The sequence below is a fragment of the Staurois parvus genome, unplaced genomic scaffold, assembly GCF_062004578.1.
Source record: "Staurois parvus isolate SC_StPar_1 unplaced genomic scaffold, SC_StPar_1.0 ptg000985l, whole genome shotgun sequence".
NCBI lineage: Eukaryota > Metazoa > Chordata > Amphibia > Anura > Ranidae > Staurois > Staurois parvus.
The window spans coordinates 1,911,648-1,925,503 of NW_028318781.1; the positions used below are offsets into that span (position 1 = coordinate 1,911,648).

Genomic DNA, 13,856 nt, shown 5'->3' on the forward strand with positions numbered 1-13,856 from the left:
ACTGATCCATGATCCCTGTATGTAATAAATAGGCCCAACACCGTAGTATGAGAAACATCCCCATATCATGATGCTTGCGCAACCATGCTTCACTGTCTTCACAGTGCACTGTGGCTTGAATTCAGTGTTTGGGGGTCGTCTGACAAACTGTCTCCGGCCACTAGACCCAAAAAGAACAATCTTACTTTCATCAGTCCACAAAATGTTGCCCCATTTCTCTTTAGGCCAGTCAATGTGCTCTTTGGCAAATTGTAACCTCTTCAGCACGTCTTTTTTCCAACAGTGGGACTTTGCGGGGGCTTCTTGCAGATAGCTTGGCTTCACATAGGCGTCTTCTAATTGTAACAGTACTCACAGGTAACTTTACACCTTCTTTGATCTTCCTGGAGCTGACCTCACTAATAGAACTCCACACTGCTATTATTTTGAACATGCCCCTTTCAATTAGTGATTCAATTACACAGAATCAGCAGCATGCATGTCATGACTGTTGGATTTCTATTACTCTACTACACCTGCTAGTAAATTATCTGCCATGTAGAAATATCATTTCTACCAAAAACAGTGATTCAGGTTAGTGATGTCTGACTGCTATTATTTTGAACATGTATACACACACACACACACACACACACACACACACACACACACACACACTTAAATTCAGCTGATTTTTTAAAATTATTAACTCATTAAATATAGTCTATTTATCCTTGTATATTTTGACCAGTGTTAAAACTGTTTTCATCTTATATGATTCGTGCATGCTATATGAACAGATAGTTATGTGTAGATTTGTGTTTAAGCCCTGATGAAGGAAGTCTTTAGCCCCTGAAACGCTAAAGTCAGAGAACAGGACATGCTTGCAGACTAGCAGTATTAAAAAGTACTTGTACCATTTATCCCTGTTAGAAGCGGTTAGTGCAGCAGAACAAAAAAAAAAAAAAAAAAAAAAAAAAAAAACCCCTCATTACAGCTATGAGCAAGTATGTCTCCCTCCGTTTTCTCTCTTTGCCAGGAACTGTGACCATTACCGCACACATATGAATTCTAAAATCTCTCCAAAATCTGTTCCCGACAGCCGTGTAAGGTAGAGGTTGCAGCACTTTAGAAAGCCTTGCACTAATGATGACAGTGCGGAGACAGAAATGGAGCCTGTTACCAATGCGGTGCTATAGGTAGAGTTTTGAAAGACAGCTTAATTCCATGCCAACCCATTTGTATCTGTACATTCTGTTTTTGAATAAACAGCATGGATTCTTATGCCCAATGCTCATTCCATGCATGCAAGTTTACTAACAGCTGCCCAGCAGACTAATGATCAGAAACCAAACGGTATGGTAATCAGCACTTCCTGACTCACTGGCTACACTTTTTTTTTTTTTTTTTTTTAAATATTTAGGGTTCACGCTGCACATGAAACTTTAGCAGGCATTTTATAAGCCTAGTGTAATTGCGGTGCCACATAGAGCCTGCCATACAAATGAATAGCTGTATGTGGCCATGCTCTTGTAAATGTCAATGCTTCACTGCATCAGTTATTCCTAGTGCATGCATATCTGATGTATTTTCCAAACATGCAATTCAAGAGCAGAGCCACATAAAGCCATTTATTTGCATGGCTGGATGTATGTGGTGCATGTGGCTCCCCGGGCACGGAAAGGCGCAGGGATATTTTACCGTCAAATGCCTGCTAAAGCATGAACCCTAGAAGGCAAAAATCAATCTCTCTCTCTCCTAATATTAGTTGTGCACCAAAATGAAAATTCAGGCTGCACTTGGCCAAAAAACCGAAGCGCACACTCCTGGAATGGCGTCAAATTACGGTACTTAATCTCCATGAGTGATGCTTTACAAATTTCTACAGGTTAGCAGTGTAAAGTTACAGAGGAGGTCTAGTGCTAGAATTATTGCTCTGACGTTTGTTGCAATACCTCACATGTGTGGTTTAAACCGTTTACATGGTTTTTATTTGGTTTTAAAGAAAAAAAACACAAAACACTGAGCATTAACCAATAGCCGCCTGGCCAATAGCCGTTTGGCGGTCGGGAAAAGGCTGTAGATTTCCGGATGGACGCCACATGGCGTCCTCCCGCACATGCTTGCAGAGCCGCGCGATCTGTCACCGGCCGTGTACCTCGCACAGATCTGAGTACCGGCCCCCGTTGCCAGTACTATGTGACCTGCTGTGACCAATCACAGCAGGTCACATGACAGTTGTATACAATGGATGGCTTCATTCATGCCATCCATTTTATACTAGTGTCTAGCTGTGAATGGTCACAGCGATCACATGCACATGTCATGTGATTAGCTGTGGCCAAATCAAAGCTAAGCACAAAAAAAACAAACAAAAAAAAACCCCTGAATGAATTGATGTCATTCAGGTAAATGCTTGCTTATAGTAAAGTAATTCTTTGCTATAAGCAAATTGTGTAAAAAAAAAATAAAAATAAAAAAATACTGATCACTTCCCCAAAGTAGTACAATGTTACTATGGTAACTACTTTGGACATAGTGAAATATGAAAAAGAAAAAAATAAAAGTAAACAAAAGTAATAAAAAATAAAAAAAAATAAAGAGATATAGATATATATATTTTTTTTTTCATACTGTCACCAGTCAGTGTCCCTGATCACCGCCATGCCAGTTATATGACGCTGTACTGCACTGCTGACAGTATATTAAAAAAAAAAGTGAAATTTTTTTTAATTTTCCGAAAAATTGACAAAAAAAAAAAAAAAACACAACTTCAAAAAACTCACCATGCCTCTTATGACGTACGTCGGACTGTCTACTTTGCAAAAAAGGGTCATTTGGGGGATATCTGTACTGTTCTGACATTCTTGGACCTCAAGAAATTAGATTGGCTGTCAGTACTTCAGGATTGATCCCATAGTTTGTGAACTCTATAACTTTACTACAAACTAAAAAATACATCCTAATTTGGGATATTTTCACCAAAGACATGTAGCAGAATACATCTAGGCCTAAATTTATGAACAATTATTTATTTGCAAACTTTTATAACAGAAACAAAGAAAAACGTTTTTTTTTTCAAAATTTTCGGTCTTTTTTTGTTAAGTTTAGCAAAAAATAAAAACCCCGCGGTGATTAAATACCACCAAAAGAAAGCTCTAGTTGTGTGAAGAAAATGATAAAATTTTAGTTTGGGTACAATGTTGTATGACCGTGCAATTGTCATTCAAAGTGTGAGCGCTGAAACCTGAAAAATGGCCTGGGCAGGAAGGGGGTAAATGTGCCCGGTATGGAAATGGTTAAAGAAAAATTAAAAAAAAAAAAATCACTTATTTCTATCACATGGAATGCATGCATCCCTTGTGATGCAATTAGTGACAGGTCCTCTTTATGGGGTCAATAGGATCCCACATCTGTCCTCTACAACATAAAGCATTAGATGGGAAGGGAAAAAAAAAAAAAAAAAAATGGCCTTGTTTACAAGATGCATGAACCGGAAGTGACATCGCTCCGGTCCTCCAGGGGCATAGAGATAAGTGGAGGCCATCTTTCCTTCATTTATCTCTATGCCGAGCACCGGGAACATTCGGTAGTTTCTTAGATAAGGCTGAGAACTACCGAAAGGAAGGGCTGGGTTATTTTCAGCACCTATATCGGTGCTTATTTTCACATCGGCCAACAGCCGATAGGGGTGCTTTCGGCCGAAATGTTTTGGCCAACGAACGTTTGGTGGACCCCTATCTAAAATTATGGACAGTTTCAAGGCACCCCAATCTAAAAATGTAAAAAATGTGTTTTACATAAATCATCAACATCCACACATATAGGACACCCAACATTATAGGTGATTTATTCTTCCAAGTCAAATACACTTCTGCACACTGGTACTGACTAGTTTTCCAGTGTTTCTCTTCTCAATGTTTTCTCCATTACTCAGCTAATGTGACCGAAGCACAGAGAGCATGGGAAGGGTCAAACAAGGATGCTGTGCAGATGACCAACATCCTCCTTATCACCTGATGTCATTGGTTGTTGGGATGCTGGTGGCTAGAAGGCTGTAATGGTACTTAATGAAAATCTGTGGCTTTGTGTAACTAAAAGGAAGGCTTGACCCACCTCTGGCTTGTATACAATTTTTGGGCATTTTGACAAGGCACCCCTGAAGAAACTTCAAGGTATCCCAGGGTGCCTGGGCACCCTGATTGAGAAAGGCTGGTCTAGATACAGTTTAATAATCAAATGCATGGACTACGTAGTGTGAGTTTGTAATTCTTCCCTAAATCATAAAACTGGTAGGCTTTACAAAAGGAGGATGGTGATAGGATTCTCCTTTACTCAGGCAAATTATTTTTTTCTTTCCTAATACAGGTTAATATGAATTGAAAAAAGGCACCCTGGCTGGAAAAGGCTGTGTCAGCCTATAGCACAAAGTATTAGCAGGGTACCATATTTAGGTCACAATATTTATATAATTTCTGCATATTTTTGGCGCTGCTTTTTTGTTTATATAAAAAGGGCAGCAGCGCCATTTGCAGCTCCAGCTGACAATCATCCATACATGAAGCATGCAAAGCACTCACCTCTCCCATTCCTCGAGATTCTAATGCCAGTGCCTGGAAACCGTGATTCAAGTCATCTGCAGACCTCACCTAGAAACCAGAAAACAGGGCTGTAATTCTATCCAGGCCATCTCCATATGCTCACAAGAGAAAAGTCCCCACTTGGCCCCTCAATTAAAAACACATGACAAAGGAGCAGGAGGTGGTCTGCAGGTGACAGACGTGTGAGGCCCACCACTCAAAAGGGATGACAGAGACAGCTTGTGAAACTGAAGACAATCCAGCATGATTTCACCTCTATGGTAGCAGTTAGTCACTTCAGGAAGATTAGGGTGGTGTTATCCAATTAACACAAAGCAGGGAATTTCAGAAAGAAGTCCAAATACTACAGAGACAAGGCAAACAGCCTTGAAGAAATAAAAGGGAAAATTTGTGCTTTTTTTCAGTAAGCATTTATTGTAAATCATTACATACATGCTACTTCTGCATTCTAGTGTGTTACCAGCAGCCTTTCTGAAAGAGGATTCCCAATAAAGATGGGAGTCCCCTATTTGACAGAAATCCCCACAACTATCTGTATAATACAGGTTGGCAACCTTAGCACTCCAGCTGCCATGGAACTACAAGTCCCATAAGACACTGCAAGTCTGAGAGCCACAGGCATGACTCCCAGAGGTATGATGGGATTTATAGTTTCATCACAGTGGAGAGAGGTTACCTACCCCTGGTATAACAGCACAACTTTCAATGTACGGCATCATGAAAATGCCTCTTTGTTAAGTCAAGAACAAAAAAAAAAAAAAAAAAAAAAAGTGCATCTAACAAAAAAAAAAATAATAATTTGTTTTTGGATAGACTGGAGAAAGGTTAGACCCCCAGTGGGGTTTTTCCTGCTGTGTGTTTTGCACAGATTCACCCTGGGTGACCACCATTACTGGGACAGAAAGGGAGAGGAAATACAACTTGTGAGTTTTCACAGGACAAAAATAGAAGGAAAACCTTCCAATGAGGACATGTGTCCTGGTAGCAACTGTCCAATAGAATTACCCCACTCAAGAGATTTCTTCTTCCATTCTGTTGCCAATAGGAAACAAAAGGGTTTGTGTCTACTTTATCTTAAGCGCTTAAGGACCGCCCTAAAGCAGATATACTACTACAGGGCAGAACCTATGTGCAAAATCACGTATATATACCAGCCCTACCATTTGCGGCCGCGGATATCAATCACTGGGTCCCGGACGGTAATTACCGAGCATCTCCGACGGGGTGGAAGATTGTTTTATTTACAAACAATCTTCCTCCCTGTCAGCTCGAGCACAGCGCTCGGGATGGCTGTGCACAGTACAGCCATCCTGATCAGTGTGCTTACAGTGAAGAACACACCCCCCACCCCCTAGTAAACACTCCCTACACAGTGTTAACTCTTTGATCGCCCCTCACATTGACCCCTTCCTGCCCAGTGCCATTAGTACAGTGTGTCAGTGCTTTTTTTTTTTTTTTTTTTTTTAGCACTGATCACTGTATTGGTGTCACTGGGGGTGTCAGTGATGTCAAGTAAGTTCCCCCCCAGTGTCAAAATGTCTGCCACAGTCCCGCAAAAAGTTGCTGATCACCGCCATTACTAGTAGAAGAAAAAAAAAAAAAAACCACTATACCACCATTTGTAAACGCTATAACATTCACATAAACCAATTTACACGTTTTGGGATTTTTTTTTTTTAGCAAAAGACATGTAGCAGAATACATTGTGACCTAAATTTATTACAAAATTTGTTTAAAATTTTTCTTACTGGACATGTTTAATTAGTAAAAAAAATACAAAATATTGTTTTTCAAAATTGTCAGTTTTTTTTTTTTTTTTTTTACTTTTAGTGCAAAAAAAAAAAAAACAAAAAACAAAAACAAAAAAATGCACAGATCAAATACCACTGAAAGAAAGTGCAATACGTGGGGGGATGTAAAATTTCATTTGGGTGCAGTGTTGCATGACCATGCAATTGTCAGTAACCCAGCGCCGTAACGCAAAAAATGGCCTGGTCATGAAGGGGGGTAAATCCTCAAAAGGGCGAGTGGTTAAAAAAACTTTTTTTAATAAGATAAATATGAAATTGCATATACAGATTTAGAATTCTTCTATTCAGCCAGCAGGTGGAGCGGTAAACTCTGGTTTACATTTTTCAGTTTTACCTTTTACAGAGCTCAATAGCCAAAGTTTTTTTTTTTTTTTTAAATCACTTTCCTTTGATTGGTATATTTCAGCATGCTGCTAATACAATAATCTTGTGCATAAAGCTGCACTTAATTTGCCAATAGCACTACACAAAATATAACAAGGTACTCAGCTAGGTTTTTAAAAGAGAAGCTGAAGCTGTCCTCTTACCCATTCTGGATACAGCGACAGAGCCTTTGTAAAAGGGTATTCTTCAACCTAACTGTACACATTTTGCTTCCGCTTGGTACTCAGGGTCTACATGTAGTTTCCCAGAACACACAGCCAGTGCAAGAGGGACACACAGGAAAAGGGACGCCACTTCTCTACAGCAGGAGCTGCTATCAATCACTGTTCTGTAGAGAGTGGCTTTTCCTCCGTGTTTCCCGCTTGTGTTGGCTGTACGTGCGCTCTGAGCAGCTGCATGTAGACAAGGAGTACAGAGCAGAAGCATGGACATAGGAATCACACAGGACTAGTCAGCATTTCCTTATGCCCAGCAACCCCAATCCTCCATAGGGCAGCTGTACAAAGCCATGCTGCCTTGAGCATACGCAGTAAACCTGTCTTCAGGTGGACCACATGACAATGGTGCTTCCTGCCCATACAGCCAATGCTAGCCTAGAGATTCAGCTCTCCATCATGATATCAGGTATGAGATGATTGCATTTTATTTTACGGCTATAAAAATTTGAAATGCTTTGGACAGATATTTTTCATGTTTGTTTCTATGGCATTCAAGACTTGGTTTTGTGGTAGATTGTTTTTGGAATAAGCAACTGGATAGGAGGCAGTTATCCGATTGTTCACCTGTGGTCTATTGATATGTGTATGATATAATCCTATAGTGGGCCTACACAAATGTAGTCTGCAGCATACATGCTACAGCCTTGGATCAATTAGTACTCATTCTGCAGCTACTGTAGGAGATCACGACTAATTTAGATACTATGGTGCAAATATTGCATTAAGGGCCAGTTCACACTATATGCATTTCATTGGGATTTTTTCTGCATCCAAATATGCATAGAAAGTAGGTTACATGGTTGTCAATGTCATAATTCACATCAGTGCTCGTAGTTTCTGTACATTCTGGTTGTAGAAAAGAAAAGGCTACATTTTTCATGCACAGAACTGTGCTGGAACACAGTAAAACGCATCAAAAGTGTACCAAAAATGCACTGAAGCACTTGTCCCTAATTAAATTGAAGAGGGGGAAAAAAAAAAAAAAAAAATGAACGCATCAAAAATGCACTGGAACACGCCAGAAATGTGTCAAATGTGAACTGGCCCTAAAATTCAACACATCCCTGAGTAAAATCAGTCTGTATATGCAGTAAAGCATGCTTGTTATCCTCACTGTGAAACCCAAGGGATTAATCCTCTGCATTGTGTAAAAAGGCCAGTTGATCCTGTCTTCTCTGATCCTCCCATACTACTGTCCCCAATCCATCTGCTGATAGTACAGAGCTCTAGGAGTCAGTCTGCACATGCTCAGTTTATTGTGCATGGCTAGAGTTTTTTTTCCTTTGGGAGGGTTCATGTGATCAGCATAGGGCCAATCAGCGCTGTCCACACAGGGTCAGGGGTTATGCACCCTCATTAGGTCAGAGCAGAATAAAAGCTCCTCCTACAAGCTCTAACCAGTGCTCAGCTGGACACTGATAGAAGTCACAAGACTCCTATATACTGCTGATGTGAAAGTATTTAGCAGTTTATATTTACTAAAATAATTGCAATTCCATGTTCTGTGTACTGTGGGAGACCAGATATAGTGGATTCAGAGTCCTGGGTTTAGTAACACTTTAAGCTTTGTTCTATGATCAGAGAAGCTCAGAAAATACAGCATGTAGTATTTGTGTGGCCTCGTTCACACAGGGCATACACCGTACACCCATGCATGGCCATGTTTTTCAGCATGGGAATGCACAAGTGCTCACAAGGCATGAGGGCCGAATCTGGTCCACCAGGTCATTTCATGGGACCCTCCCAGATCTCCTGCAGCTGCGGCACACCCCTTGTCTCCGCTCCCACCTTGTCCCTACAGTCAGTAGCTAAGAGGATGACAGCACTCCTCTGCCAGATACCGTGATTCTCTGTATAGCAGCTGAGAGGCTTGTCTCTGTCTCCCTCCCGTGTCTGTCAGCAGCAGAGAGGAAGACAGGCCTCAGCCAGATCCTGTGCATCACTGTGCAGCAACAGCATCCCCTTGTCTCTGCCTCCCCTGGCCTCAGCATTCAGAAGACTATGGTAGCCGACTGCAGCCTTCTTCTGGTCCTTCTGCAGATCCTGCACTACTTCTTAGCTCCACTCTCAGCTTCTTACTGGCAGTAGCAGCAGAAGGTGAGGGTACACCGTGATGTATGGGAGGGTGGGGGACTCTAGTTCTGATGTAAGGCAGTGGGTAGAGTGTGCGCTTGACATCTAGTCTTACAGATGTAGCCAGCCCTTCAAAGTGGCCCATGAAGAGATTTACACCCCTGCCCTAGAGAATAAAACACTAGTAGATTTAACTTTTAGGAAACACAATTTAAGTTAATCATACACTAAAAGGGGATTTCTGGGGTATATAAAACAAAAATTTACCTAGTTTTTTTGCTAAAATAAAAATTTAGGTTACGCCGAGTAAATAGATACCCAACATGTCAAGCCTTAAATTGAGAGCACCTGTGAAATGGTAACCTTTGGTACCCTATATTTTTTGTAGATCAAATGTTTAAAAGCCCCTACAGGTCATCACTTTAGAGTTATTGGGAGGTCTGGTGCTATAATTATTGATCTCCCTGTAGCATGTGCCGTGATATGCAACGTGTAAGTCAACTGCCGTTTTCATACATAGGTGCTCCAAAACGTTTTTTTTTGTATGTACGTGTGTATGTGGGGGCTCTAATTTTTTTTTTTCTTAAATTATTAATCTGTCTTTAATTTTTTTTTAACCAGTGATGGAACAGTTTTCCTTTACTTAAGCACAGGACAAAAACAGCATTGTAGGAGCCAGTACAATGAAGCATAGCACACAGCAGGGCACCAGGCACACTGTCACAACCAGAAGTGTGTCAGATGCGGAATACTTTTTAATTCACTTGTGAGAAAAAAAAAAAAAAAAAAAAAACTACATGCCTTTTAGTGGACTGAAACTGCAAGAATTGTTGTCAATCCTGCCCATCTATCCACTGTTAATCTAATAGATTCCACCCGTTCCCCTCATCCCTACAGCATAGGGACTAGTTCTGTAGTGCAAGATAAACACTGGGAGAACTCCTTGTGATAACACAGGAAATGTGTACAGGCCACAGGACAGCACTGACATCTTGACAAGATTGATAACGTTGAGGAATTTTGGATATGGTTTCAGTCCTGCTGAAGGCCTGATAGTTGTGGTTTGTTCTTCAGCAACTCCATATGGGTCCTTTAACATGGGCATTCGTTTGTTTTTTTTTTTATCAGTTCAGTCATGTTTTTTCAGAGCAAAAAACTGATCTGTTTTTAACATCCTTTACTAATGCAAAAACAGATGCAAAAATGGACTGTCAGTTTACATCCGTTTTTAGTCCATTACGGTTTATTTCCATGGAAGAAACAGGGTTTTCTTCAACTCAAAAAAACGGATGTTAATGGATGCGGACATAGGGAACACCCGTGTGAAAGGATCATATAACAAAAAGCTTCTAATGGTATATTTTACAGAGAGTAAATCAGGTAACTTTTAGAAAGAGAATTCAAAACATAGCAATGAGCTAATAAGAACCTGTTATTTCAAGAAGGGAACACCCGACTACATACCGAAGCCTCCACGCTATCTCCTGTTGGCCATCGGTGCTTGTTGCTGTAGCCGTTCACCTGTTCTCCGGCTTGTCTTTGGAAGAAATATCCCACTGTGGCATCATCCTGAGAGCGGCCGCTCAAAGGCACCTGTGCGTTGGAAGCACCGGGAGGAATGGCATGTGGATGGTTTCCAATGGGTCCTGACACTGTTCCTCCGGAGGGGACCATCCCGACTGCAACCCCAAGTGCATCCTGCCCATTGCTCGCATGCATTATTCCTCTGGTCTCTTGCCAAGCCACTTCATTCATGCCTACGACACATGGAATGTTCATTCCACATAGGCACCTGCAAAAGACACAAAAGCCAAAATGAATCAAAAAAGTAAACATATTAAAAGACTTAAAGCTCATTGCAACCGTCATATAAGCTAAATACATTCCAGCATCAAAACAAAAAAGATGAGCAAAGTCTTACTAATTGGCAAAAAAAAAAAAAATCCCACAAGCCTGTGCCCTGCGCCAGGATGCAAAGGACCAGTTTTTCTCTGTGTGGAAGCAGAGGTCTCTCTTCAGATATTGATAGCCATTTTAGGCAGACGATGAGTCAGTATTTACTCAAGGAACCCCTAAAACAGGGCTTGACAAAATCTTAGGTGTCAGGTCGCCATGGTGATCAGAAACCCCATCCTGGGGCCTGGGCCCCCTCCAGCCCACACTGCCCTGTGCTTCCCTACCCCACATCCTTGGCTGGCCCCTCTCTCCTGCCCCACAGGGCTGAGGCCAGCCCATTGTCCTGGGACCCCGGACAGAGCCACCCGGTGCATACCTCCCCCCCTCCCTAAACTACCCCCGCACAGCCCGAAAGCCTCCCCCAGGAGGACACCGCAGCCCCCCCACGAGAATCCATGGAGCAGAGGACACACGTGGAGCCGGTTAATATCACCTTTAATGGCAGTGGCCACCAACACATGCAGCCATCGACCACAACAACCAGGCAGACACAGGCTCGGCTTCTGTCACCAGATCCTCTCTGCTGCCCCGCCTCCTGTCATGCTGCACCCCACTTTGCCCTTAGATTCAAAAAACTTGTCAAGCCCTGCCCTATAAACTTTTGGAGGAACCCCAGTTGAGAAAGTCCGGTCTAGTCTATTGATCAGATAATGCAGTGAAAGGTATCCTTGTTGGGAATGTATACCCCTTGCTGATGCCAGTCACATGGCCAAAAGCCACTGAAAATGCCACCATATAGTCACATGATCACAGATGAGCAGGACCAGATCAGTGACGCCCAGTCAGTGCTGATCAACCAGCAGTTTGTGTGAACGCTGATATTTCCTTTCAGCAGAGAGCATGTACCAGTGGAAAGAAGAAATTCCGGTTTGCAAAAAAAGTTTTTTTTTTTTTCCTTTACACATTTATGTTATTGCTTAACAAACAAACAAACAAAAAAAACCCTGAAGTCTATTTAAATACTCAACCTGAGTAAAAGATGTACAGTGAATGCCAGGAAATGTTTTTGGAGGAGGCTCACAGCAGTCCTATTATATATGAATCCATTGACTGTCCAGTCTGAAATATACCACCATTATAACAGTGTCTTACATGGCAAATACACCAAAAGCAATAATCCACATAGAACAGTAAATATATCCACATGATCCCACCATTATTCCTGCCATGTCCATTTTTTTTAATTTAGAAAATGGAAAAAAAAAAAACAAAAAGTTGAAAATGATTCAAGAGAAAGAAATGCAGCAGTATTAAACTTCGCATGAAAATCTCACATGAGCAAGTTTGCTCACCACCTTCCCATCTATACATCTGAACACCCCAGTTAATATGATCCTCATACTTATTTATAGCTGGACAGATACATAAAGGTTACTTCAAATATAGCTCTTCATCATAACAGAGATAAGTGCCTATGTAGGACACAGATATTGTTTATTACATTAACGTGCACCTGCGTCTAGAAATAGTTTATGATTTTTAAGTCACTCTGTACCACATTCAGAAAACTAGAGAGCACCCCTCGTAGTTCACTGGAACTTCCTATAGCATTGGAACTGTTTGTCTGTATGGCGGTACAGGCAGACAAACTGGAGGCAGTGTCTGCAAATAGCCTTACACTGGATTTGCAATCTACTGATCAGGGGTACAATGCTCTGCACGGTCATCAGGAAAAAACTAAATAAATTTTTTATATATATATATATATATATATATATATATATATATATATATATTTTATTTATTTTTTTCGCTGCAAAAATATGTATTTTTTCTTAAAGGTGAACTTATCCTTTATCAAAAACAAAAAAACTTTTACTGGAAAAAATGCAGACAATGTTGACAGTTTGCCAAGGCACAGGCCAGCTGCTTTCTGACAAAGTAGGTTCAAAGTGTCTGCCTGCATGTCAATCCTCAAATACCCTTGTAACCGTTGTGTGTTTAAGGTCTAAGGCTCTGTTCACATACAGGAATTTTAAATCGCAGGCGGAATCACCGAGATTCTCCCCGCAATTTGAAAAAGTGCTGTAAAAATGTGAAATTGCACATCAGCATGTTCATGTACCATTAATTTCAAAAGGCACCTGAAAAAGTGGGGCATTCTTGCAGAGAGTTTTTTCATGCAACAATCGTGCCAGGATCACGCAAAGAAAATCGTGCAGTGTGTAAAAGTAGTTCTTCAACCTCCTTTGCGTGAAAAAACATGCGGAAATCACGGCAAAAATGCCCCACGGTTTCAGGTGCCCATGAAATGAATGGCACATGAACACACTGATGCACAATTTCACATTTTAACAGCACGTTTTCAAATCACGGCAGATCCACCCACGATTTAAAAATGCATGTATGTAAATGGCGTGTAAAATGAATGTTTTCCTCATATTTTAGAACTGCTCAAAATTTAGCCATAGGTCTGGTAAAATACAGAATTATGCAACCCTGCATCAAAGTGTACGTAAAACTTAAATTACCTTCTTCTGTTTTTACTTTTTTGTTTTTTAATATACAATTGAAAAATGTATTGTTATATACCCCAAGGCCAATAATCAGACCACCAAGCCCCACATTGCTTGGATAAGGGGCACAATGCTTAAATGTGCATGTTGCAGAACAAGCCTGCTTCTTTAGGACAAATTACAAAGAAGTACTTTATTTGAAACACTCCATCTAGAATGGTGGTGAAGATGGGCCCCCACCTTTTGATTATGTATTACAGGTATTTATATTGCACTGACAGTTTACATATGTATTGCAGATTCACACCAGCCCCTTCCCTCAAGGAGCTTACAATCTAAGATCTCTCACATTCATACAGTGGGGATCGAAAGTTTGGG

General features: G+C 40.9%; 1 protein-coding gene across 2 annotated transcripts in view; it reads right to left on the reverse strand.

The window, feature by feature from the left end:
- Positions 1-13,856, reverse strand: part of PUM2 (pumilio RNA binding family member 2) — a 103,794-nt gene that overhangs the window by 50,239 nt on the left and 39,699 nt on the right. For both annotated transcript variants that reach the window (XM_089657349.1, XM_089657347.1), the window contains exons 2-3: positions 10,531-10,858; positions 4,560-4,628 (exon numbers count right to left, since the gene is read on the reverse strand). In XM_089657349.1, the coding sequence (XP_089513475.1) occupies positions 4,560-4,628; positions 10,531-10,845 (384 nt within the window). In that variant the 5' untranslated portion in view covers positions 10,846-10,858. The remainder of the gene's footprint in view (positions 1-4,559; positions 4,629-10,530; positions 10,859-13,856) is intronic.